This window comes from Vulpes lagopus, chromosome 12, assembly GCF_018345385.1.
Source record: "Vulpes lagopus strain Blue_001 chromosome 12, ASM1834538v1, whole genome shotgun sequence".
Lineage (NCBI taxonomy): Eukaryota > Metazoa > Chordata > Mammalia > Carnivora > Canidae > Vulpes > Vulpes lagopus.
The window spans coordinates 5,873,326-5,900,614 of record NC_054835.1 but is presented as its reverse complement, the minus strand read 5'-3'; the positions used below and the strand labels follow the sequence as shown (position 1 = coordinate 5,900,614).

At 50.5% G+C, this 27,289-nt stretch overlaps 1 protein-coding gene across 8 annotated transcripts in view; it reads right to left on the bottom strand.

Annotated features, from left to right (window-relative positions):
- Positions 1 to 4,748: 4,748 nt before the first annotated feature.
- The window catches only part of SLC25A25 (solute carrier family 25 member 25), a 35,443-nt gene continuing 12,902 nt past the window's right edge, over positions 4,749 to 27,289 (bottom strand). Inside the window, exons 1-11 of one of the 8 annotated variants that reach the window (XM_041725198.1) lie at positions 22,101 to 22,336; positions 12,824 to 12,950; positions 12,650 to 12,737; positions 11,990 to 12,025; positions 11,629 to 11,740; positions 10,052 to 10,210; positions 8,326 to 8,478; positions 7,920 to 8,027; positions 7,654 to 7,821; positions 6,937 to 7,087; positions 4,749 to 6,834 (exon numbers count right to left, since the gene is read on the bottom strand). In XM_041725198.1, the coding sequence (XP_041581132.1) occupies positions 6,650 to 6,834; positions 6,937 to 7,087; positions 7,654 to 7,821; positions 7,920 to 8,027; positions 8,326 to 8,478; positions 10,052 to 10,210; positions 11,629 to 11,740; positions 11,990 to 12,025; positions 12,650 to 12,737; positions 12,824 to 12,950; positions 22,101 to 22,319 (1,506 nt within the window). In that variant the 5' untranslated portion in view covers positions 22,320 to 22,336 and the 3' untranslated portion in view covers positions 4,749 to 6,649. Of the gene's footprint in view, positions 6,835 to 6,936; positions 7,088 to 7,653; positions 7,822 to 7,919; positions 8,028 to 8,325; positions 8,479 to 10,051; positions 10,211 to 11,628; positions 11,741 to 11,989; positions 12,026 to 12,649; positions 12,738 to 12,823; positions 12,951 to 13,153; positions 14,125 to 15,140; positions 15,315 to 15,406; positions 15,980 to 22,100; positions 22,337 to 27,289 lie in introns of those variants that run through there. The other 7 variants (XM_041725200.1, XM_041725201.1, XM_041725203.1 and 4 more) reach the window with 7 other exon arrangements.

Genomic DNA, 27,289 nt, shown 5'->3' with positions numbered 1-27,289 from the left:
TGGTGTTCCAGGAAACTGCAAGCAGGAGGCCCCCATCTGTCTGAGGACAGGCCTCTGGCCCTCTCTGGCCTCAGTTTACCCATCCTTGGTTTGGAAGGTAAAACCAAGGGGAGGGACCTTGGTCCCTGCCCCATTGCATCCCTCCTGCTGTCCCTTCCTAGCCAGCCCTGACCAGTCTTTCCAGCCACCGTGACCAGGCCTCGCTGGCCTGCTCCAGCTTCCTCATTAGCCCAAAGGGCAGGGACCAAGGTCCACACCTGGGCTGCTGAGCTGAGCACACAGGTGCTCCCCTCTCCCTTCCCGTACATTCCAACTTGCTCAGACCAGTACGATCGGGACTGTGGGTGGCCCAGCTGGGAGCCAAGGTTGAGAACATGGCTTCAGAGTCAACAAAGCTGGTTTGAATCTCAGTTCAACATTTACTTAGCCTTTGTATGAACCCGGACAAGTCCCTTCCCCTTCTGAGCTGTCAGGAAGGTACTGTGCCCATCTTGATCGTAAGGAAACTGAGGCCCAGAGAGGCAGATTTGCCTAAGATCACACAGCGAGGTGCCAGGATTCAAGCACAGGCCTGCCCAATGCTTCCCAGGCTGTCTGTGGCCTCCTGACCCAGGAGAGTAGCCAGGGACTGGATGCCACCTGCCTAAGATGAGGCAAAGAGCACTTGCTCCTGGGTGTAAGTCCCCACAGGTGGGTCGAACATGTTCCCTGCCTCCTGGGCCTCCTGACAGGCAGCCCCAGCAAACCCCAGGGGTCTGCTGACCTGCATGTGAGGCCCTGTCACCTACTCATGGTGAGGCCCTGGCCGAGTCACTTTTTCCCCAGACTTACTTTTTTTTTTTTTTTTTTTGAGATTTTATCTATTTATTCATGAAAGACACAGAGAGAGGCAGAGACACAGGCAGAGGGAGAAGCAGGCTCCATGCAGGGAGCCCGATGTGGGACTCTATCCCAGGACCTCACCCTGAGGGATCATGCCCTGAGCCAAAGGCAGACACCTAACAACTGAGCAACCCAGGCATCCCAGACTTAGTTTCCTCATCTGTAAAATGGGGTCATGGCCATTTTAATACCTCCTCGAACCTCTGAGGGCTAAGCTAAGTCCTGTGTGTGCCATGCCCCAGCTGGTGCCCTTAGGATTAGAGATGGGAGGGTTTAGCTTCAGGAAGGAGGCATGAAGAGGAGTTGCCAGATCTTGCAGCACAAATGGCTCCCCCCCTCCCCCAGGTTGGATATCTTCAGGTGCCAGAGATCCCAGACATGTGCAAAGCTCCTTGCATCAGAGGCAGGATTGACAAGCACTGAGGGTGAAATTGCTGTGTGTGTAGAATCCTGGATGGGGAAGGGGAGCTGTTTTTTTTGGGGGGGGGGGGAGCTGGTTTTTAAGGACCAGTTATTTCAATTTCCTGTCTCATTTCAATGTTCTTTTTTTTTTTTTTTTTTTTTTTTTAATTCATGAGAGAAAGAGAGAGAGGCAGAGACACAGGCAGAGAGAGAAGCAGGCTCAATGCAGGGAGCCCGATGTGAGACTCGATTCTGGGTCTCCAGGATCACATCCTGAGCCGAAGGCGGCGCTAAACCGCTGAGCCACCCAGGTGTCCCATCATTTCAATATTCTTTGTAAAAAAAAATATTTTTTAGATTATAGTTGACACACAATGTTACTTTTCATTCCAACTTGTTAAAAAATAATTTATGGGGGATCCCTGGGTGGCGCAGCGGTTTGGCGCCTGCCTTTGGCCCAGGGCGCGATCCTGGAGACCCGGGATCGAATCCCACGTCGGGCTCCCGGTGCATGGAGCCTGCTTCTCCCTCTGCCTGTGTCTCTGCCTCTCTCTCTATCTCTCTGTGACTATCATAAATAAATAAAAATTAAAAAAAAAATTTATGGCTAACATTTTTTTTTTTTAAAGATTCTCTTTATTTGAGAGCAAGAGAGAGCATGTGGGCCCAGGGAAGGGACAACCGGACGCGTGCTGAGCTCAGAGCCTGACATAGGGCTCCATCCCACAACACTAGGATCATGACCTAAGCTGAAATCATGAGTTGGACACTTAACTGAGCTACCTGGGTACCCCACATTTTTTTGAAGATTTTATTTTTAGGGGCACCTGGGTGGCTCAGTCAGTTAAGCATCTGCCTTTGGCTCAGGTCATGATCCGGAGTCCTGAGATCAAGCCCAACATGGAGCCCTGCTCAGCAGGGAGCCTGCTTCTCCCTCTCCTTCTGGCTTGTGCTCTCTCCCTCTCTCTCTCAAATAAGTAAATAAAGTCTTTAAAAGAAATTTATTTTTAAGGAATTTGTACACCCAACGTGGGGTTTGAATTCATTACACTGAGATCAAGAGTCACAGGCTCCATCCACCAGCCAGCCAGGTGCCCCTCACTCCAACTTTCTTTCTTTTTTTTTTTTTCAAATTAAAGATTTTATTTATTTATTCATGAGAGACAGAGAGAGAAAGAGGCAGAGACACAGGCAGAGGGAGAAGCAGGCTCCATGCAGGGAGCCTGACATGGGATTCAATCCCGGGACTCCAGGATCATGCCCTGGGCTGAAGGCAGGCGCCAAACCGCTGAGCCACCCAGGGATCCCCCTCACTCCAACTTTCTAACAACACTTCCAGGCAAGCCTTACTCTCTTGATCTAATGAACATGGGCTCAGAGAGGAGGTGTGACTTGCCCAAGGCCACCTCTCTGCCACCGTGGGGCAGGGATTTCCACTGTCCTGGTGTCTGTCCGTGGGAAGTCAGACAGGCTCTCTGCAGCTCCCACATCCCCCGTTCCCCAGACTGCTCCAGGCTCTCCAGCCATAATCTAACTGTAGGTGGGTGGCTGGATGCCATCTACACAGACCTGAGTACCTGGGGCGGGGTGGTGGTGGTGCCCACAGTGCTTGGGCTTCCTGGTGGAGCAGTAGGGGTCTGCTGGCCCCTGACAGGGTGCTCCTGGGGCTTCAGTGTCAGCCACCTACTCAGATGGGCCAGGAGCCAGGCTGGAGCCCGGCCCCTCCTAGGTCACCATTCCCTGCATTCCCCACCTGCAAAGTGCCAGCTGGAGGCAAACCCCAACCCAGGGGAGGCTCTTCTCAGCCCAGATGGAAGAAATTCAGAGCTAACCGTGTGTGTGTGCATAGAGCCTTAACCAGTACAAAATTATCTTACAGTCCTGGAGGTCTGAAGCCTGACATGTGTCTTACTAGGCTAAAATCAGTACATCAGCAGGGCCGTGTTCCTCTTGGAGACTCTCCATGAAGATTCCATTCCTCCTCTCTTCCAGCTCCTAGGGGCCACCGACATTCCTTGACTCGTGGCCCCTTCCTCCATCTTCAGAGCCCGTGACCGTGGGCTGAGTCCTTTCTGTGCCTTCTCCCTGGCCCTCCCATTGAAGGACCCATGTGATTCCGTGGGGCCTACAGGGATAATCCAGGATAATCTCCCTATTTTAAGGCCAGCTGATTAGCAAACTTGATTGCCCCACGCCTCATAACCTAGGTCACAGGTTCTGGGGATTAGGCCAGGGATGTCTTTGGGAGGGGGTGTGACTCTGCCTACCATACTATGGGACATTTGGTTGGGAGAGCAGGTTCAGAGTAAAGGGGATCCACTTACCAAGACCCAATCATTGGGAAATGGTTTCTGCCTGTTACCCTGGCAATGAACTGAAGCAGGTGGCATATTAGTTTCCCCAGGGCTGCTATTAACGAAGCATCACAAACTTAGATGACCCCAAACAACAAAAATTCATTCTCTCATAGTTCATTCAGGAGGCCCAGAGTCTGGAATTCAGGTTCTGGCAGCCGTTGGGTCCTTCTGGACAGGCTGAAGAAGAAACTACTTCCCACTCTCCTGGCTTCAGGTGGCCCCCTGCAATCCCCGGTGTTTCTTGGCTTGGAGGTGCCTGTCCTGTGATCACGTGGCCTCTTCCCTGTCCCTCTCCTCTGGGCTTGTCTGTCCAAAGTCCTCTGTTCTAGGACACCACTCATTGGTCTTGGGGCTCACTGTAATCCAGTGTGACCTCATTTTAACTTGATTCCATCCGCATGAGCCCTATTTCCAAGTGAAGCAACATTCTGAGGTTCCCAGGGGACAGGAGTTTTGGGGGGGATGTAATTTGACCCAGGACAAGTGGTATATACCTCTCAAACCTGGACACACTTCTGTGCCTCCCTACAGTCTCTGGATGCCACACCCCCTCCTGGGTTCCCCCAGCTGCTTCCTAGTCTGCTGCTGCCCTGACCCATGGTGCCTGGGGCCATGAGGAGACAAAGGGTGGATAGTTTTTTAATGAAAACGGCATCTGCACTGTCTTAAGTGCTGAAGAGAATGCCACAAACGCATTCCCTGCCTCAGAGGACTCATCCCCTCCTGGGAAGACAGAGAACAAACCGAGAATGCCAGGTGGAGCTCTTCAAGACTCTAAGTGTGCAAGTGTGTATGTAACAATGAGGCTGGGAGGGGGGCAGCCAGCGAATGGACAGCACAGCAGCGTCTGCAGGTGCTTCAGGGGTAGGGAGTGATCAGCTCCGCCCAGGACAGACTTCAGAGAAGGGCTGAGAAGGACCACCAGGCTCCGGTGACCTGGGCAGAGCACCCCAAATCCTACAAGCACCCACTTTAAAGAGGCAGTGCCTCCAAGAAGCCCGGAGAGGGAAGCTTTCTCATTTTCTGATGGCAAACATGGATTCATCTTCTAACACGCAAAGCCCCCCACCCCAACAAGCCCATATCAGAAAAACCATGGCTCTGTCATCAGCTTTGAAAACAACTTTATTAGAAGGCTGTTTTTTAAATGACAACTTCCAATCCTTTCTTAATTTGCTTTTTCACAAATTCCAGTTATCGCTAGATTTATATATAACAATTTTTGCATTGATCTTTGCATCCTATTTGAATTGTCCTCACCAGGCCATTCTGGTGGAATGGAAGTGCGACCCTGAGAGTCGCAATTTGACCAGCATTGCTGAGCAGGGGTCGTGGTGGCAGGAAAGGAGGGAGCCCGATTCACAGGCAGGAGGGCGGTGCTAGCCGCCCTCTCCTCTCCTCCCCACCCCAATCTCACAGTGATAGGACCCTTGGCGCTTGTTGTGCTAAAGGATGAAACAGATCCTCCGAGCCCAAGAAATGATGTGAACCTCCATCTTTGATGGAATTGAGATTTCTGCCACTCTTCCTGCTGCTGGTCAAACCCTCAGACCCTAAGGCTTCCTGGGTGTGAACCCTGTCCCAACCTGCCCACAGTCCTCTCCCCCTGGCCAGGGCCCCTCCCGATCTGACTTTTTATCTGTCGCCAGTTCTGAGGAATTTCTTTGGACAGACTTGACGTCAGTGTGGCCAGTGGCGGGAAGGGCCACTCCCACAGCCCCTCCTTCCTCTCCCCACCCGGCCTGGAGGGTGTAGGGAAGGTACAATCAACCACAAACATAAATATGAATACAAAATGAACTTGAAAATGACAGGCTATTAATTAAACAAATCTATAAAAATAGTTAGGACATAACTCTGTTCAAATAAATATGAAATAAATAGGCTCCAAGCAGTGACACCCTGCATCAGTGGAATGTGAGGCTGGTCCCACTCTGCCCCGATTGGGATCCAACAGGAATCCCCAGGGGCTCGGAAACAGACTTTAATGCCATCAGCCAGGCTCTCAACCCCCTTTGTCTCCCTCTGGAAGCACAGAATTTGCACATTTGTCCAGCTTGTCCTTCTGAACAAAACCCTTTGCCCAACGGTACATAATTAAGGCCTTGAATACCTTCTCCTCTCATTGGGGTGTGCAGACACTGGGCAGCAGCTCCCTTCCAGGAACTATGTGATGGCCCCCTGCTCTCATTCCAGGGCGGGCACGGGGAGCTGGTTCTGAGCTGGTGCCAGTACTGACAGTCTGGGGACAGCACCAGGACAACCCTGGCAGCAGGAGCAGCAAGGCCCTCCATATTGCAGAGGCCAGTACTTGCCTTCTGTGAAGCCATGCACTGGGTCGCCAGGCAGCCAATGGCGGGGCTTGGCCTTGCCACCTGCATGCACACACACATCCAGGTGCCCATCTGTTGGTGAGCTCAGAGGCCAACAGCAGGGCTCAGAGGAGGATGAGCAAGAAGCCAGACTCCTCCCTCTCCCCGGCACAACCTAGCCAAAGGTGACACCATAGGCCAGAAGTCAAGGTGTGAGGCCCCCATGGACCGAGGGGAGGGGAGCAAGCGGTAACATGAGGAGCGGGCTGGCAGCCTTCCTCCTACCATATCAACACAGCAGCAAGGAAGGAAGCAAGGTGGGCATGGGGTAGATGCCCAGCAGGCCAGAGAGCAGGGCTTGCGGCCGGTGGTCTGGCTGCCAGAGGGAAGAACTAAGCCGGCTCTGGGCTCTGCTATCTGGCAGGCACCTCAGGAAAGGTCTGGAGCTTGCGTGCCTGTGCCCATGTCCTGCTGGCCCCGGGAACGTACGTGGTGGTCGGCCAGAGTCAGCAGGACATACCCGGTGGGCCTGCCAGGCCCTGCCCCACTCCCTTGCGGGCACATCCCAGGCTTTTCACAGCTTGGCTTCTGTCAGCTTAGTGTTGGCACATTCACAGAATGGATGACTACATATCCCGGGGCTGCAGACCCAGGATCTGGGAGTCCGCCGAGCAAGCGCAGCTGCCCCCCGTCCCGTCACCGAGACTGCACACCCAGGGTGATCTTCAGGTTCTCATAGACCACGTAGCTGATGCTCACAGCTGGGATCACCTTCATGAAGTTAGGGGCCAGCCCCCGGTACAGGCCAAAGGCCCCCTCGGTTCGCAGGATCTGTCTGAAGAGGCTGCTCATGGTCACCTCTGGAGCGCCCTCAATGGAGGCTATAGTGAGAGAGGCACCATCAGAGGTCTGCCAGTTCTGCCCTGGAGCCCAACCTGCCCGGGGACACAGGCCTCTGGGGACTGGCCCAGAACCAGCATTACCTTGGGCCTGCATCCGGGTCCTGACCAGGGCCAGTGGGTAGCTGGCCAGCTGGCCACAGGTGCTGGACATAGTGCCACAGGCCAAGAGCACAAACACGCCAGGGTCTGCACTGTTTACCGCATACCGCTGTAGCCAGGCGTTCTTGAGCGTCTGGAGGGGGACAGGGGGACAGGGGTGAGCCAAAATGCCTGTGAGGCCCAGAAAGAGCCTATGAGGCAATAAGAGACAGGGGTCTGGGAGTGGGGACACACAGTTACTGAATCCACTCAGGACGCATTTCCTTATCACATGGCATCCTTGAGGCTACTGTAACCTGACTCGCTTGGCCTGACTGCCCTTTGTTTCTGCTGTCACTGGGGATTCCTGGATGGGACAGGGGGTGGGGATGAGGCAGGGGCAACACCCACTTCCCCACCCAGAGTCTGACTGCTGTGGTTTCAAGTCTGCTGGGGGCCCAGTGAGCAACCCTGGCCAGAAATCAGTCTGGTTATCTGTCCACTTGAGTCCCTGTCGGTGGAGAACTGGGCGGTCCCAGGGACAGGGAATGTGACAGGAGACCCCTGCAATCAACAGAGGAGTCTGGAAGGAGACACTGTTCCCTGCTGCAGCCATCCCCCATGTCTATCAGGAGGTGAGAGCAGGTGGGGGGGCCTGACTAGGAGGAGTTTCTGGGTCTCTGCTGCTGGGTCAAGGGGCCTGAGCCACCAGAGCCTCACCTCATAGACGGCTAGGTCTATCCCAGCGTAGGGGATGATCCCCAGCATGTTTGGAACGTAGCCTTTGTAGAAGGCGGCCATTCCCTCTCTGGCTAGGATCTTCTTGGCACAGTCCAGCATGCCCGAGTACTGGCCTGTCTTGCGCAGGGCCATTCGGGTCTTCAGAACCTGGAGGACCCGAAAGAGTGATGGTAGTGTGAGCATGGCCCACTCCCCACCCTCAGCCCCAAGGGCACTGACCACTCTAGGACCGAGGGGGCCCTCACCTCCATTGGGTAGATGCTACTCTGGGCGATGGCCCCAGCCAGGGACCCTGCCACAAGTCTCTCGTGAATCCTCAGAGTCTCCTGGTCACTCCCCACAAGACGCTTGATCTAAAACAGAGAGCACATGAACCGATATAGCCCAGAGACCAGCACAGCTGCTCCTGCTCCACCGTTCCTCCCAGAGCCAAAACCTGGTGCCTCTGGAACACCCGTCACTGCCCAAAAATAGAAGTAACTGGCCCACAGTGGAGCTGGCAGCAGACTGGGGGCTTGTCCCAGCTTCCTGCCTCACCCTGCTGACCCCTCAGTACAGTGACTGGCTCCACGTTCCAGGGCATCAGCAGGGCAGGGAGGCTCAGGAAGCAGCTAACGACTGATGACTCTCCCTGGGAAGCTGGGTCCTTACCTGCTCGTAGGCCATGAATTTGATGGCTGATTCAGGGGCAATTTTGAGGACATTGATGCCATTGCCCCGCCAGAGAGATTTGGCCCCGCCTTCTCGAATCATCTGGGTGAACCCGCCCACAATGCACATGTTGTTGCTGCGGGAGGCGTGGACCTAAGGAGGGAAGGACAAGCAGTCAGAAAATTCTGCAGCCAGAGGGATGCCATCAGGGCACAGAGAGCCTCTACTACAGGCCAACACAACAAGGTCAGCAGGCAGCTCTCTCCTCTTGGTGTCCTAAAGGGTAACTGGGCACTGGGAGAATTAACCATGGCTACCCTGGTTCTTCATGGCACCTGCCGCGTGCCAATCACCTCCACGACCACTACTTTAAAAAAAATTTGTTCAACTGAGCCTTTAACTATGGAGTTTCAGACACATACAAAAGTGCACAATATTCGGGATCCCTGGGTGGCTCAGCGGTTTAGCGCCTGCCTTCGGCCCAGGGTGTAATCCTGGAGTCCCGGGATCAAGTCCCACGTTGGGCTCCCTGCATGGAGCCTGCTTCTCCCTCTGCCTGTGTCTCTGCCTCTCTCTCCCTCTCTCTGTGTATCTCATGAATAAATAAATAAATAAAATCTTAAAAAAAAAAAGTGCACAGTATTATATATTGGGCTCTCGGGAACCCATAATCAGCTCTGATAATCATAAAACCATGGCCCATGGAAGACTGCACACTGCCCCCACCTCTGCTGGATCAATTTAAGGCACATCCCAGTTACTGTGAGTCCATCCATGGACAACTTTTCATCTCTCCAGCATTCCTGGGAATTCAGTTAGGAAAAACAAACTGATGAAGCAATTTGTTCAAGCCTCTTGGTTTCTGCAGAGGAATGGAAATCCTGGCATTGAAGTGACTTGCCCAAGGTCACACAGCTGTGGGGTGGGACCTGGTCAGGTTCTAAAGCTCTTCTCTCCAAACCATTACGCTGCCTCTCCACTTCTGCATGAGAAGGGAGCTCATTTAACAGGCTTCCCACCAATGCCAGCTCAGGAGGGCAAGGCGGGGAGGAAAGGATGTCACCTTTTTTTTTCTTTTCTTCTCAAAAAAAATTTTAGGTAGTTACCACATAATGCGAACTTGGTTTCTGGAGTAGAACTCAGCAATTCATCACTTACACATAACACCCAGTGCTCATCACAAGAGGATGAGCTCGAAACACAACGCTAGCACCTATGCCAAGAGGCGTGTGTGTGTGACCAGCCATGTTCAGGCAACACTGAAGTCCGACAGGGCATCCTTGTGTAGGCCAATTTCGCAAGCCTGTCCCTGACGTGCACCTAGCTTATCTCTGCCCTGTGGATGTGGAGTTGGGCGTCTGGCCAAAGTAAAGGTGTCTGGGCCAGGTGGGGGTCTGCTCGCACTTATCCCATGTGCCTGCACAAGATGTACCCAAGGCAACAGGTTCCTGCCATACCTGGTTCTCACTGGCTTTACCTGTCCACACTTCAGCCCTTTAATGTGACCCCTGGCTTTTGTGCCCCGGATAAAATGAAATAAGTTCTGTGCAAAGGTACCCCAGACCTGGATCTTATGTTGCCCTTGTCTGAACAATGATTCCAATCTAATTCACTGGGGTTAGAAAAGTATGAGCCCAGAGAGCACAAGACACAGGAGGAGGAGATCAACCTACTGAGGACCCCTGGGGTGGAAAGCCAGTGGTCTGAGGCCTGTTTCCCTACATACCTGCATGAGCACCTTGAGCCTGTCCAAGGGCGCCGTGCAAGTTCTGGATACAGCCCCCGCCCCGCCTCCAGCCACGAGGTGTCTCCACCACATCCCGGTCTGCCTCTCCTCCACTGTGAATTCATCAGGGACTGTCAGATTCTCACCCACATCAAAGATCTGCAAAGGAAGACCAGCAAAGATAAAACAAACAGGCTCCTGACGTTTGCAGCCAAGCTGCTGGCAGACAGCTCAGTTCATAACCTTCCACCATCTAGAATGGCCAGGCCCCAGGGGCCATACAGTGTAAGAAGGCCCAGGGGAAGGAGACTGGCATGCCCCTTCTCGTTTATCTGTGAAGGTGGCATAGCTCTGGTCCCTGTCTAAGCCCTGAAGAGGCCCAGGGAGAGAATCTGAAAGCCTAGGGAGAGAAGAAAGTGGTTATACAACCATTTGGATGGCCTTGCAGATACCTGCCCACGGCTCCTGCAAGAACGGCTTACAAAGGCATTTCAGTTGAGGATCACCAGACCGCCTGTACTGCAAGGGTCAAGTCAGGGGTAAAGATTCTGAAACCCAATGTGTAACCAGATCACGCTGGCAGAACATTGCACAAGGCCTCGGCAAATATCAGAGCGCTGTGATGCCTATGTAACAGCCGCTCTCCTGGGCAGCATTTCGCCTGGCCACAGCCAGCTCTGCTCCAAAGCGTGGGGCACCGTGCTGGATTTCAGCTAGCTGGAGAACCAGGCGTGCCCTGAGGGTAGGCCCTGCCCTGGGCACTGTGGGAGACAGACCAGAGGCACGCCCCTGGCCTCCCCTCCCAGAGTGGAGAGTCTGGGGTGGCTAAGATTGCAAATAGGGTGGGTGTACCCCGAATGAAGGGGCTCAGAGGTGGGGAGTCAACATGGCCATGACCAGGGAGGTGTGGATGTGTCTTTCTGTTTTTGTTTTGTTTTTTTTTTAAAGATTTATTTATTTATGATAGTCATATATATATATATATATATAGAGAGAGAGAGGGGTGCAGAGACACCGGAGGAGGGAGAAGCAAGCTCCATGCCGGGACCCCAGGATCGCGCCCTGGGCCAAAGGCAGGCGCCAAACCACTGAGCCACCCAGGGATCCCCGGATGTGTCTTTCTGAACAGCAGCACTGACAGGGGTGAAAAGGCAGCATGTACAGGACCACAGGGACATTTCCTTTTGACAGAAAGGACACACAAAATGGGGTGGTGGGGGAAGAAACTTAATGGCTCTACTATTTGCTGTCTGTGGAGTGACCCTGCTGCCCAGGGCGCACACGGGCTTTGGGAGAACAAGCAAGATTGGGGCAGGGGTGTTTGGAGTAGACCTGAAGAACAGGCAGCGGGAGGGCATCCTTGGCAGATGGAGGCCTGCATCTGGGAAATGGTTAGGCTGCTCAGGTTGGCTGGTGTGTGGGATTGCGGTGGTGGTGGGTACATGTGGAGGGCTCTGCGGGGCTGGTGGAGTTGTGGACAGCCTTTTGTTGAAGGAGGCAAGCTGAAAACCCTACGTGCATCTCCACGGATGCCGCAGGACCGGACCCGCCTTCGTGTCCCAGGGCACAGGACTCACCGTGGAATGCTTCCAGTACAGGATGATCTCAGGGATGTTTTCCACAGGATGGAGGAGGTGGTAGTCTCTCCATTCATTCCAGTCAATAGTCATTGTGCCATTCTTATCCATGCTGTAAGACAAACATATGGTTGGTTGCCCGGGGGGGAAGACAGGCCGGTGGGTCAGCTGCACACCCCCCCTCCCAGCAAGCTAAGGGCAGGTGCTGGGCCACCGAGGAGACCATGGGCGGTGTCTCTGTCCCAGTGAAGAGGTGAGGTGGCTCTACTTTGCACAAAAACGGGAATTTAATGGCCCACAAGAACCCCACTCAGATCAGGCACAGAAGGGAGGGAGTCACCGGGGTGACACGGATACTTACTAGGTGACAGGGCCCCAGAAGTGGCCCGTTCGTATTCTGACAGACAGACAAAGGAGGATGCAGAGGAGAGAGGAGAAACACAGATAAGTGCTCTGAGCAGATGTTAGTGAAGCAGGCACACAACCACAGCATGATGCCCGGGGATGCCCCGGGGATCTGGAAAGGTGCACGTGAGAGAAGAAGCCGCTCCTAAGGCCAATCTGCATGATTTCCTGGTGGGGACACTATGTTCTCCCCTGGGACCAGGGCTCCCCCATGAGCTGTCTCCAGGCAGCACATCTGATTACAGGGTGGAGGAAGGTCAGTATTCTCAGGAAGCCCACCCTAAATGGGGTGCTGCCCCTGGAGCCCCTTCCCCACTAGGCAGAGAGAGTGCTCCTTGCTGGCCTTTCACCCTCTTGAAATCTCCCCAACTAGTCTCTTCTCTTCACGGGTCACTGGTGAGTGGGCATGCTTCCAGGCGATTTGTGACCCTGGCCTGGAAGCTGGGGAGCGGCTGCTCTTGGGGATGGGCTACCTTTCCATCACGTCAAACCACCTGAAGCCAAAGTTCAGAGAAACTGGGTCAATACAGTGAAGGGCACCACAGAGTTTGGTCCAAGAAACTCTCTTTCATCACATGTTTGTTAAACCAAAAACAGAAGCTGACTAGGCTCTCACCTCTTGAGAATCTTTTCCGCCTGCTGTTCGGATATCTTTACTCCTAGGTCCCGCAGGGACTGCATGATCTCCTGAGCATCGATTCGTCCTGTAACAACAAAGGCTTCATCCAGGGGCCAGGCCCATGAGAGGTCTGAGACCCGGGTGGCCGTGGACTCTGGAGGGAACACTTACCATCATTCTTCTTGTCCAAACTCTTGAATACCAGCCTCAGCTTCTTCTCGTGATCTTGTAGATAATGGACAAACTCTTCAAAGTCGAGCTGCCCATCGAGGTCTTTGTCTCCAGCTTGCACGATTTTCTATAAAACAGAAATTGAGGTTTCTTCCTTTAGCATGTACCCCAGCTTTTCCTTGTCCCTCATGGTGCCTCGTTCCCCAGGACACAACTGTGCTAACCCAAGGACCGAGGTGGCTCTGAGGACCTGAGAGGCTTGCTCTGCTCTATTCCCAAAGCTACCACTTGGATCCCCGAAGGCCATCCAGAACCCAAGTGAGAGCCCACCTTGCTTCCCTCACAAGCAAAGAGGAGAAAGGCACCCCTAGGAGGAGCCCTTCAGATAGAAACCAGTGCTGGCCAGCTTGGCACTTTCTCATTCCAAGTATCCTGAAGACTAGCTTGCACAACCAAGGTCAGTTGTGTGGCTCCCCTGCAGCACTGTCCCTGGCACCAGGCCTCAGCCCGCATGCTCTCTGCCCAAATGTGGGGACGGCCTTGGACGCTCCAGATTCCATGAGGAATGCTGTATCTTGCTCTTTTTATCCCTAGAAGTGGCACCGGCCCAAGAACCAATGGGTGACCAGGGTAAAAAGGTATGGGGGCAGAGCTAGCTCCTGCCAATGCCTGCAAGGCAGAAACACTGCCAGAGAACCCTGGTAAGAGCCAAGGGGGACTATTCTTGGGCATGGACATGGGCTTGATGGCACTGCTGGCCTCTGACTCCTAGGGAACCAGATGACATCGCCAACCTCAGCCCACTCAACCAGGCACTGAAAAGCAGGACAGCTCTTCTTAGCAGTCCTGACCCAAGAAGGCTTGAAGAGACCCCTTGAAGAGAACTCTGTGCCTGTCCTCAAAAGTGAGCTTTGTTCAGCAGCCGCAGTTTTACACTCTCAGCCCTGGAAATTCTCCCTATAAGGAGGGAGCAGCCCTTGGCCTGTGCCACAGGGCCTGCTAAAAGCTTTACCTCTGGTAACCTGCTGAATCCTCTCAAGCAGCTCTAGGAGGCAGGTACTGTTATTTCCCCCATTTGTACAGAGAAGAAAACAAGCTCAGAGAAGTTAAGTAATTCATCCAAGGTTGCACAGCTAGGGAAGTTGTGGGTAGGATTCAAGCTGGGCCTGTCAGACTGTACCTCCCTGGATATCCTGCTGCCACCCTAAAAGTTAATCTCAAGAAGGTGCGTGACACACATGAGTCACTGCAACCCAACAACACCCCAAAATCTGGACGGAGACTCTCCTAAGGAAAATGGGGATAGTCTTCAATTCTCTCAGTGAGAACCACGTTCACTAGTCACAAACCAGGATGGCTTTAAAAGTCTCTGAGCCAGAGGGTTTGGAAATTGATGGACCACTGGCTCTGGCTGGCTGGTACTCTCCAATGACTACAATCATGGTTACTCTCTGAACCACCTGATGGCCCTTTGTGACTGCTCAGCCACTAAGGGTGCAAGGAGGAGGCCTGGACAGACACCATGTCACTTAATATGATCCAAAGAACAACGCCAGGGGTGTGGCTGGAATGTGAGATAAGCTGGCACATATTTTATCTGTTATCTGGAGTTAACTTCCTGCAGACATTTGTGCTCTCAGCCAAGAATGGTACAAATTACATATAGGGTTATTATTCTAGATTTATAGCAGGAGTGGAAATAGAATCTAGGAGGCGAATGCTAGGCATTGAGCTTTTTGGTATCCAAGCTGCTCTGCCACCAACACAATCCACGTGCCTTAGTGGGGTGGGTGTCTTGTAATATAGAAAACCCAAGGATGTGTTCATTGCAGCTGATTTCAAGATATTCTCAAAGACCTTGCTTCTACCTCAGAACCACTAGATCTACTTTCTGTCTTCTTCCTAGGATACGCTAATCACCATCCCTGGCACACCATCTAACCCCCACTGCCATCATGAGCACCGGAGGACAGCATGAAATCTGATTAACAGAAAAGTCAGAGGAGGCCCTTTTAGGAGGCAAGGAGTCCCTCACAGGCTCTGGAGCCATTTCCCCATCTTTAAAATGTGATTTCTGCTGCCTCTCTGCTCCCAAGGGAAGCTAGGAAGGTTCCCCTCCCCAAGGCACAGCCAGGCCAGCTCCAGCCTCTGCAGCTCCAGTTCCAACTCCTGGCCTCCAACAGGAGCTTCTCTGCCTCTCCCTCCCCCAGCTCTGAGAAATGGTCCCACAGCAGCCCTGTACTTCTCTGGAACTCCCACCACTCCACCCCATCCCCGGCTCCCAGCAAAAGAACTCCTTTCCATCTCCCACAGGTACCTTCCCCGTAATTCCAGCCTTCCTTCCTTGGAAGTCATAAGAAAGCCAGTCATTCCCGTGACATGACATAACCCTTTCCCGGCTACAGCCACATGACAACTGGGGAAAGAACTCGCACATTTCCGTCATTCTTGCCCTGTAGCGGGGGGACGACGACGACGACACAGTTCGCGCATGCGCACCCCTACCACCACTCAGGCATTTGCTCAGCCGGCCCGACCCGGCTCCCCGCCCGGGCTCCCCGCCGCGGCTCCGCCGCTCCAGACCTGCTTCCACTGGCGGTAGGTGGAGAACTCCTGGGAGGGGATGAAGACGCTGAGTTTGAAGATGGACTTCAGCTCGGCGGGAAGCCCCTTGGACTCGAAGTACTGGAACTCGCTCTGGGTCTCCCCGATGAGCGGCACGTAGAGGCAGAGGCAGAGCATGCTGACCGGGATTCGGGATTCGGGATTCGGGATTCGGGCGCGCAGCCGCCGCCGGGGAGCCAGGGAATGCTGCCCGGGCGCACACTCGCTTCAGATAAGCCGGGGCGCAGCTGTCATTGGCTGCTCCGGCCCTGCCCTTTTACTTAATTGCGAAAAGCCGGCCCAGGGGAAGTCCTGCCCACAGCCAATGAGCACGGCCCCCACCTCCAGCGCCAGCGGAGGGGTGTAAAGATCAGGGCTGACGTCACCCGCGCCCCGAGTTAACTCTTCGGTAGCAGGCCGAGAGATCGAACTTTCACCCTTCGTTGCCAACCCCTCCAGATGAACAAATACTCCTCAGCATATTTTTCCACAAGGTCCCCAAACGCGTCACGCCGTGGTTTTCTCCCCTTAGTAAATCATTCCCAGCAGAAAAATAATGGAGGTACAGACTGAGTCGATGCTCGCTGGAGAGGGGCCCAGTTTAGCTGTGAGGGCAGAAGCTGGGGAGCCAGGTGCCCAGCCTTCCTGGAAGTAGCCCCCAGGCGGGCTCATTCATCCGCAGGGGAGTTGCCCCTGAACTGACTGAGCCCTGGACTCTGACTGCCTGGGCCAGCCACCTTCCAGCTGGCTCCAGTGGCCTTCTTTGGGCCATTCCGTGATGTGAGCACTTCAGCAGAAACCCATTCCCCTGGGGTTTCCCGTGAGGGTCCTGCAAGGACCCTCGCTAAAGGTGGTTGTGCTGAGGGCCTCCAGAGGAGATGGGGTCAGCCAGGCCCTCACAGAAGACTCCAGACAGCCTTCAGAGCCCACTCTCAGAACACGTGAAAGTTCGGTATAGTCCTAGCTTTCTGGCCTAGGTCTGTGTTAATCAAGCAGTTTTAAATTTTGAATTAAAGCCTGCTTTTCTCTCTCTCTGCCTGTGTCTCTGCCTCTCATGAATAAATAAAATATTTAAAAAATAACTAAATAAAGGTGATCCTCTCCTGGCCAGCCTACCATCTCCACCTCACCTCTTGCCCACAAAAAGTGTCAAGAGATTCATGCTGCGGAGGCAGACTGCGTCACAAAGATGTTCCTTCTATATAGTGTACCACTTCCTAATATAGACTAAATCTCACTACTGGGATGGATAAAAATGGATGGTTATAATTTGGAAATAACCAAAGTAAAAGGAATTTTGTAATTCACTAAAGAGCTTTTTTGTTAAAAACTAGAAAAAATGATTTTAAAATAAGATGTTGGGGCGCCTGGCTGGCTCAGTCGGAAAAGTAGGTGACTTGATCTCGGGATTGTGAGTTCGAGCCCCATGTTGGGTGTAAAGATTAAATAAATAAAACTTTAAAAATATAAAATGAGATGTTGATGCTTACATACAGTATTATGAAACATTTTAATAACTTACATGACATTTCAGCCCTTCTAAAAGAGATGTGATAGGGGCAGCCCTGGTGGCACAGCAGTTTAGTGCCGCCTGCAGCCCAAGGCATGATCCTGGAGACCCTGGATCAAGTCCCATGTCAGGCACTCTGCATGGTGCCTGTTTCTCCCTCTGCCTGTGTCTCTGCCTCCCTCTCCTCTCTCTGTGTGTGTGTCTCTATGAATAAATAAGTAAAGTCTTTAAAAAAAAAAAATTAAAAGAGATGTGATGGGCAGCCCCGGTGGCTCAGTGGTTTAGCGCCACCTTCAGCCCAGGGCGTGATCCTGGAGACCTCGGATCAAGTCCCACGTCAGGCTCCCTACATGGAGCCTGCTTCTCCCTCTGCCTATGTCTCTGTGCCTCTCTCTCTCTCTCTCTCTCTCTCTCTCTCTCTCATGAATGGATAAATAAAATCTTAAAATAAAAAATAAAAAAATAAAATAAAATAAATAAAACAGATGTGATGATGAGTCTATAAAGACAGGTCTTGGACTACACTGGGGAGGATTCGATGAGGAATCTAGAGGCAGCTTGGATTATCCAGATTTCTGCTCAGCCTCCACCCAAGTCCATGACACTCATCTATCTCTTCAACTGCCCCATCCAGAATTTCTGGTTCAGGGGTATTTTCGTATATAACTTATCTCTGCTACTGGGGTTCTTGAAGGCAGAGGCTATTGGCTTTGAAACTTTGTATCTTGACTTGGGTCATGGAGGGTGCTGATACAAACAGCTTCTGAATGAGTGAAGCCAGTGGCAGCCCTTCAAGATCCAGAAAACAAACATGATCACTCTTGATGAAGACTTAAAGTGTGTTCTCCTGAGCGTCTGCAGTTGTCAGGGTATTTTATCCACCTCAAGAGGATCACGTACTATTTTTATTTTAAAGGAGGTTCACATTTATAAGGGCACCTGGCTGGCTCAGTGGGTAGAGCATGAGACTCTTGATCTTGGGGTCGTTAGTTCGAGCCACATGTTGGGTAGAGAGAGTACCTAGCTAAATTTTGAAATGGTGATCTTCCTTTGTTAAATTATTCATGTTTGCCTCTGAAACAAAAATAAGTTAGAGATGTTGAAATATCTCAGTTCAGTGATGACTGCATTCATTCCAATACAATAGGACAAATATTTTGACTGAAAAAAATAAGTTGTTCAACTTGGAGATGTTCATTTCCTAATAAACTATTTTTCAAATAATTATGATAACTGTACCACTGAATTTTTCTTTGTGTACTATTGAGTTTTCTGACCCATTTATAGAACAAATGTAAGAAGAGTAGATAATAACAAATAAAAGTAAAACCTATATTCTATACTTTGGGGAAAACTTTATAAAGTATTATCAGATAAGAGCAACTGTTTTCCAGAAAAAAAAAAAAAAAAAAAAAAACAAGGTGAAATCCTAATTATAACAAAGCTCATTACTCCACAGACCAATGGCATCATGGGGTCAGGAAATGTCCTCTGACAAGCTCTGCATGTGCTTAATCAAATGTTATTTTACAATGCTAACGTTAATTCCATTCCAACGTTAATTCTAAAGGTTCAAACTTATTTTTATTGTGCAACTGTGATGGAATCCAACAGAATGTCTTCATTGGGCAAATGTGAATTGCTATTTGCTTATTTATTTAAACCACTCCTCCTGAGTCTCATAGGTCATGCAGAATTCCACTTTGAAACAGAAACTGGAAATTCTGCCCAAGTGAACCAATCTCTAGGCACCTGGGATCCATGGTAAGTGCTGTATCCCTGGGGTTATAGACAGCGGGGCCTGCAGGGGCTCCTGGGGTTGCCCCTTAATCTCTGAGATGAGCAAAAGGACTTAGGAGAGGTGACCTGGTTTGCCCAAGCCCAGAGCCTGTTTGCAGCAGGGCTGAGCCTCACCCAGGACCCAGCTCTTGTTACATCCACGTAAGACGGCACCCAAACCTGACACTGCCAAAAATATTTTAGAATTCAGTTTCCAAAAAAGCCCATACGCCTGATACTGAGAATTACAGTAAGCCATACTTCATATTAAAAGGTGGCAGGTGTGTGGGAAAGGTGTGACCCGAGCAAGTTCAGGCTTAGGCTTAGCTAAGAAACGACACAAAAGCTGATATGGGTTACAGCTTCTGAACGCGCATAGGAGAAATAAAATAGGAAAGATTAAATCAAGGTTGTGTTCAGTTCCTCACGATTCACACCAGTGCATGGTGTCACTTGTTGTCCCTCTCCTTGTCCTGTTGTGTACCATTCTTTTCTGCTCTTTTTACTTATTCTGATTTTGTGACCCAGATCTACTTTCGCTGGTCTCTTCTGATGTCCATTCCTGTAACAACTAGCACACAAAACCAATGACAGCAACTCCAGATCCCTGAGGATCTAATGGTTATCAGGTTCCATTTCATCCGTAATGTAGAAGTTCCTCTCCTGAGCATCTCAGCATCCTGTCCCCCTCGAATCTGCCAATACCACAAGTTGTCCCTGGTTCTACCACTCTGGTTCATGCCCTAGGACAGGCACTTCCTGTTAAGTGCTGAATACCTTGAGTAAGAACAGGGCAGGTAGAGTACCTTCGGGACTGTAGCATTAAGTCATAAGGTATCACCCCCCTCCTCTGCAATGACTCAGACCAAGCCAAAAATATTAATATGAGAAGAAGCCCTGCCAGCATCCGGCTCTTCTAGCCGCACCCACCTATACGGCTCTTGAACCTCATTTGCTGCTGTGGCCAGAGTGTCATTTGATGATCAGGTTGCCATGACAGCCCAGTGTAGCAGGTTTCCAATGAAACCTGCCTACACTTGGTAATTAGACACACAATGAGCAAAATTCTCTGAGCTTCTGAGAAGACGGCCCCTTGGGATTTGCAAGCTTGAATGCTGCTGAGGGCACCTCCCACTCCACACTAATGGCTTTCTTCTCCAACTGCAGATTAACTGTAAGACAAAGATAAAGGGGAGAACTGGAACAGTTCCTAGAATAAAAAAGCCTGCAGGAACCTGACTCCCTGGCAGACATATTTCAACGGAGGAAGTGAGAACAAAACAAAGTAGTGCAGCTGGGGAACTGAGGAGCTAAGGACCAGGGGGCACGTGTCTATAAGGTTTCCGCAGTCTTTTCAGGGAGACAGTCAGCGAGGCCAGGTCCCCTCAGCCAGTGATCCCAGATCACAAATCCCAGACCCCACCTTTCAGAGTCACTGGAGCTGGTGGGTGAGGCCACGCTCTGTAGAAACATGCTCTTCCAACTGTCAGTTGAGACACAGAAATGCTCCTGCTATTCCCAGGTCCCAGTTTGTCGGCTTTTAAAGAGTCCACACTGCCCAGGTGTGCTTGTTCTCTTGCTTCAAACCAAAGAGGCTGATCTGTCTCTCTCCTGGGGCTGCCCCCGCCCCCACCCCCTGCCAGCTGATCCACCTCTCTCTTTCTTGGGGAGAGTGGGTTAGTGAAAGGTCTGGGTCTCCATCTCAGCCCCATGGCCCTGACTGGCAGGCCAGGAGTGAAGCTGTTCAGAACATGAAGTCCTGATGCCAGGACACCCTGGGGAGGAGTAGGGGGGGAGGAAGGCTGGCAAGAGGTGACGGGATGAGTTTGGAAAATGGTTCAGTTTATTTATTTATTTATTTTTAATTTTTATTTATTCATGAAAGACACAGAAAGAGGCATAGGCAGAGGGAGAAGCAGGCTCCACACAGGGAGCCCGATGTGGGACTCGATCCCGGGACACCAGGACCACGCCCTGGGCCGAAGGCAGGTGCTAAACCCCTGAGCCACCCAGGGATTCCCAAATGGTGCAGTTTAATGATTAAAATCCAAAGCAGGTGAATTTAAAAGGGAGCCAGCCAGCCAATCCCTTGATCCCTTGCCCGTAAGGCCAGCAGATCTGGAAATAAAAAAGCTCACAAAGGAGAGTGCCATTGCCATTTCTGAGCTCACCCCAAGATGACAGAAAGATAGAAAGTGACAGGGCTCGAAGCACACCTCAGGCGAACACAGACTCTGAGATCCTTGCTGACCAGGACAAGCCCAGGGGAACTGAGGCTTCTCTGCCAAGCTCACGCCTAAATGCCCACAGAAGCTGTTGGCATCAAAAGTACCTCCCACTCAGCCAAGGAAAATGGAACACTGAATTCTTTGATGTAGCAATTCAATTCAAGCAACATTTCTGGGGTAATCTACAATGTGCCAGACATGGGGCAGAACCTCTTTCCCTCTTCTAGTTGATTTTTATCATGACAAATGAGAACAGATTCAAAATAACCGAAACTCAAGAGGTCAGCAAGGTTGCCCCTAGTGCTGGCAGCAGAAATCCCAGGCGAACTGCACTTTCTGTTCTAATCCTGAGAACACGACCGTATATTAAAATTGCTTTCTTAAGGGTAGTGAGGCCAAGTACAGGGCCAAAGTTCCACACAGATTCAGGTGAAATCTCATCTCTACTCCCCGTAACTGTTTAATCCTGGGCAAATGACTCAACCTTTCTGCACCTGTTCCCTCATCCATGAAATGGGGGTGCTACCACTTACCTTGGCTTTTGTGAAGATGATCTGAGATAACCCACACTCAGAGCATGAGATGAATGGAAGGCTCTGGCACTCAGCAGACCCGCAGACCCTCGAGGGGCACCGGCCTCAGTACCTTGAGATTCCAGCCTTTCCTCCGACTCCTCCTCCCACTCCCTTCCTTGCAGACCCAAGGCAAGGGGTCTTGACCTTAGGGATGCAGGACAGGCTGGCCCTCCCCAGCTCCAGGCAGTTGGGTTCAACTTTGAAGATCCTCCCTGCATTGTTCAGACAGGCTAAGACATAAGACACACTGTAATAGTTTGTCTCTTCCTTTCAAATGGCTTTCTGGGGCCAAACCGAAAAATCCTAAGGTAAATCCTCTATTGCCTTCAACCTTCAACCTTCCTTCCCCAAATCGCCACACTGAAGCAGTCATGGCAGGCTGATAAAGCTCTTACTGTGGCCACAGGAAGATTCTAGACTGAAGACTTGAGCTTCTTCATTGTCTAATATTCTCCCCAGCCTCCAATACCAAACTGATTGATTTCTAAGTCCTTGCTTCCTCCCCACACTCCAGCTTTTTTCCAGGAAACCGATCCTAGACCAGCCCCTAGAGTAGGAGGTCTTCTTGAGGTTGCCATTACCTTAGGAAAATGCTCTGCAGGTCCGACCACCAGCAAAATGGTGGGTCTCTTTTCCGTGGCCTCAGCCTTTCCGTCCTGTTTCCCCAAAAAGCTTGACATCTGGTCTCCCCGAGCTGGAGCCAGGGTGCCTGTGACTTCATTATCCTTCCCCTCTCTGGAGCCTTGGCACCCAGCCCTAGGGAGAAAGCTAGACAGAAAATGCCACAGCATCTGCAACATCACGGCTTCCTCTCAATGTCGCGGACGGTGACTGTTCACTTTTGAGGAGGGATGTGACCACAATACCAAGGATCTCTGGCTACACGGTTGCTTGGAAGACTAGCCTGGGGAGTTGTAAGGCTGGACGCTCTGCATGCAGTGGCTGTTTCCTGCTTTTTCAAATTTGCTAGCACTGCTGTCCTGCCTGACCAGAGAAGTAGCTCCCTCTCAGCGCCGCCGCTGGGTTGCTGGCAATGAGAGCAGCTGGAGCTTCTTCAATAAAAACTCACTTTTGCAGGTGGACGGTGATCAATTGTGTGGCTTTTTTCAAAAAGGAAAAAGCAATACCCCGGCTGATCTCTCCTGGTGGCAGAAGCAACTTGGAGCTCCCAAATATTCAGCAGTCCTCGCTCCACTAATGATCATCACACTAGCGAGGACCAGAGTACCCCTACCGCATTCTCACTGCAGCAGGGCGCGGCCAATCACCTCTGCCGACACTACCCAGTTCATTATCCCAACCGGCAGCGCCTCTCCAATCACAGGCGGCCGATTCCCTGCATGCATGCGGCCGGCAGCTCTGCAGGGAGGTGCTGATGGCGAGCTCCAGGCTCCAAGCGAGCCTCCCACCTCGCAGAGTCCTCCCTGCGCTGGTGCCTGCCCGCAGGACCCCAACTTCCTTCTCCCCGCCTGCTCGTTTCCGGGACATTCACCATCAAGGTTAACATGATCGACGGCCCTGGCAACACTTCCTAACACATCTAGCAACATTTTTCTTTGCTCTGTTATCCCATTCTCTCCAACGGAGCGGAAAACAATACCCGCCATACCGGCACTTACTCTCCCCGAGTCTTCCTCTACACCATGAGCTGCTTGGGGACAGGAACCAAGTCACTCATGTTTCTACCGGTAATACCCACAACCAGCACAGATGAAGTCTGCAGACTGGGATTGAGTCTATGATCATGAATAAAAGGGAAATAATCTTTGGTTATCTGTTTCTTAATTTGCTAGCTGCAGTGACCAATATCCTTCCAAAAGTCACCGTTTGATATGGTGTTCACAATCATTATTTTAAAAACACAAATATGGGGGGCACCTGGGTGGCATAGTCGGTTGAGCGTCTGACTCTTGGTTTCCATATTCACGGTGATCTCAGAGTCATGAGATAGGGCCCAGCAACAGGCTCCTTGCTCAGCTAAATAAATAAATCGTAATAAAAAATGATAATAATAAAATAAAATAAAAACACAAGTATGAGGGACGCCTGGGTGGCTCAGTGATTGAGCGTCTGCCTTTGGCCCAGGGCGTGATCCTGGAGACCTGGGATCGAGTCCCACATCGGGCTCCCTGCATGGAGCCTGCTTCTCCCTCTGCCTGTGTCTCTGCCTCTCTCTCTCTCTGTGTGTCTCTCATGAATAAATAAATAAAATCTTAAAAAAAAACCAAAAAACCCAAATCACAAGTATGAGACAAGTTTCACAAACTGTGTTAGAGAGTGGAGGGAAACATGTACCCTCACACTCTCATAGCAAGAGTACAAATCTGTACAACCTCTCCAAAAGAGTATGTCAGTCTGATTTTTTTGTTACATTTTAAAAGCACAAACCCATTGACACAGCAATTCCACTTTTAGCAATATATCCTGCAGATATATTTGCTCTTGTGGGAAATCACATATACATTTTTACGATACATATGTGATAAAATACAAGGATATTGTATTTTATCAAGCAGCCCTGTTTATAATAGTGCAAGTCTGGAAGCAACGTCAAGTCCTTTACAAGAGGAGCAGGTAAGATTCTGGCACACCCATACATGGAACCCTACAGAACTGTTAAAAAAGAATAAGGTATGGGCAGCCCCAGTGGCGCAGCGGCTTAGCGCCTCCTACAGCCTGGGGTGTGATCCTAGAGACCCGGGATCGAGTCCCACATCTGGCTTCCTGCATGGAGCCTGCTTCTCCCTCTGCCTGTGTCTCTGCCTCTCTCTCTGAATAAATAAATAAATCTTTAAAAAAAAAAAAAAAAGGTGTCTCTACCTACTGTTAGGAATGACTTGAAGGTATCTTTTTATTTTTATTTTATTTTAAAATTTTATTTATTTATTCATGAGAGACACAGAGAGACGCAGAGACACAGGCAGAGAGAGAAGCAGGCTCCATGCAGGGAACCTAATGTCCCAGGTCCGTGGGATCATGCCCCGAGCCAAAGGCAGACGCTCAACTGCTGAGCCACCCAGGCGTCCCTGAAAGTATCTTTTGAAATGAGAAAAGCAAGATACAGAAGAAAAGAGATGATATACTGCCATTACATTTCAGTGTACATGTGACAAGTAACTCTGGAAAGACACACTAAAAATTGAAGAGATGGTTTAGGGCACTTGGGGGCTTGAGGGGAGAAAGGCAGGTAGATTTCTTTTCAATGCATAGCCTTAGATCTTGTGAAACTGAATCATACGCCATGTATGACCAGGTAAGCATACATATGTACATACATACAATTACTTAAAAGATCCCAGGTTTAAATCCTGGCCATCCCTTACTGGTAGTGTGAATGATCTTGGGCAGTTACTTTAGTTCTCTGTACTTTAGTATCTGTATGTGCAAAATGGGCATAGTAAAAGAACTGTATTGTTACTTCATAGCATTGGTTAAAAACTAAATTAGATAAGATACATAAAGCTCTTACAACAGTACATACTAGGGGCTCTGGGGTGGCTCAGTCAGTTGAGTGTCTGAATTGTGGTTTTGGCTCAGATCATGGTCTCATGGGTTGTGGGATCAAACATGGCTCCATGGTCAGTGGGGAGTCTGCTGGAAGACTCTCTCCCTCTGCCCCTCCCCTCCCTAAAATAAATAAATAAATAAATGAATAAATAAATAAATAAATAAATAAATCTTTTTAAAAAACCAGTACATGCCAGCTATTTTATTTTTTAAAACATTTTAAGTGGGCAGCCCAGATGGCTCAGTGGTTTAGCGCCACCTTCAGCCCAGGGCCTGATCCTGGAGACCCCAGATCGAGTCCCACATCAGGCTCTGGCATGGAGCCTGCTTCTCCCTCTGCCTGTATCTCTGCCTCTGTCTCTGTCTCTCCCTCTCTGTGTTTCAAATGAATAAATAAATAAATAAAAATCTTTAAAAAAAAATAAAAATAAAAATAAAAAAAATAAAACATTTTAAGTAATCTCTATACCCAAATGGGGCTCGAACTCACAACCCAGAGATCAAGAGTCACATGCTCTACCAACTGAGCCAACCAGGCACCCCCATACCAGCTATTTCATTATCATTATCTAGAAAATGACTGTGAGTTCATGCAATTCAGTAGTTTTAATAGCAAAGAAGAGTCAGCCCAGAGTCCAAAATCCTACACAAGTAATCCTTTGAAGATGGGTCTTGTTTTTAGGTACCGAAGGTCTGGTGAATTGCACATGGCAGTGTTTTGGACTCCCATCTGCAAACACAAGAGAAATCTCTAATGTAGTAGATTACTAGCATTTCATTTAATGGACTCTTCCATTCCACAGAACTAAGTAAAAACTCAGGGGTTTTGAGCCAAGATGGAATAACAGGGACTGATTCACCTTTTAGCCCATAAGCAACAAAATACAGTGACTCCTGAGAGATCCATGCAAATGAGACAAGCCCTGCAACCGCCCCAGATTCCTGGCTGGAGTTTCCAGGCTACAGTCTAGGAAGTGGGTACCCAGGCAGAGCCCAGCAGTCTCCCCATGCTGAAGGCAGGGATCTGGAGGATCAGGGAGGCCAGGGAGCCAGCGGAGGAACAAATATCAGGGAGGAAGGAACTGCATAGATAGCAAGCTCTGGGGAGCTGCTGAGGGCCCCCTAGAGTCATGATGCATGCATACAAGGAAACTGCCTGAGGGTGGGAAAAGAACCATCAAAGGCATCCTGTTCCCACCAGCCAGAGTGGAAAACCTCATAATATAGGGAGGTTCAGGGATGCCTGCCTGGGTGGCTCAGTGGTTGAGCATCTGCCTTTGGCTCAGGTCGTGATTATAGGATCCTGAGATTGAGTCCCAAATCAGGCTCCTTGTAGGGAGTCTGCTTCTCCCTCTGCCTGTGTCTCTGCCTCTCTCTGTGTGTCTCTCATGAATAAATAAAACCTTAAAAAAATAATAATAAAAAAATAGGGAGGTTCAGGAAGGGTATGCAGAGTACTTTGCCTAGTAGTGGGGCAAAAGTGGCCCTAGGCTAAATGTTATTCTGGCACCAAGAATAAAGCTTTAAGTTTATTTTTATTATTTTTTAAAGACTTTATTTATTTATTCATGAGAGACACATACAGAGAGAGGCAGAGACACAGGCAGAGGGAGAAGCAGGTTCCATGCAGGGAGCCCGATGTGGGACTCGATCCCGGGACTCCAGGATCACTCCCTGAGCCAAAGGCAGACGCTCAACAGGTGAGCCATCCAGGCAACCCAAGAATAAAGCTTTAAACATTAAACAGCAAGCCCTGTAGGGTCAAATAGTTTCCAAATAACTGCATCCTAGAATAAAAGCTCAAGAATAGGGATCCCTGGGTGGCGCAGCGGTTTGGCGCCTGCCTTTGGCCCAGGGCGTGATCCTGGAGTCCCGAGATCGAATCCCACGTCGGGCTCCCTGCATGGAGCCTGCTTCTCCCTCTGCCTGTGTCTCTGCCTCTCTCTCTCTCTGTGACTATCATAAATAAATAAAAATTAAAAAAAAATAAAGCTCAAGAATATTCATAGGAGGAGTGCCTGAGTGGCTCAGTCAGTTAAGCACCTGCCTTCGGCTCAGGTCATGATCCCAGGGTCCTGGGATGGAGCCCCATGTCCGTGTCTAGCTCCCAGATCAGTGGGGTATCTGCTTCTCCCTCTCCCTCTGCTGGTGTTTATACACATGTGCACTCTCTTTCTCTTCATGATTGCTCTCCCTCTCTTAAATAAAAAATAAAAAGAATATTTGTAGGAATATGAGAATATCTAGCACCCAGCAAGATAAA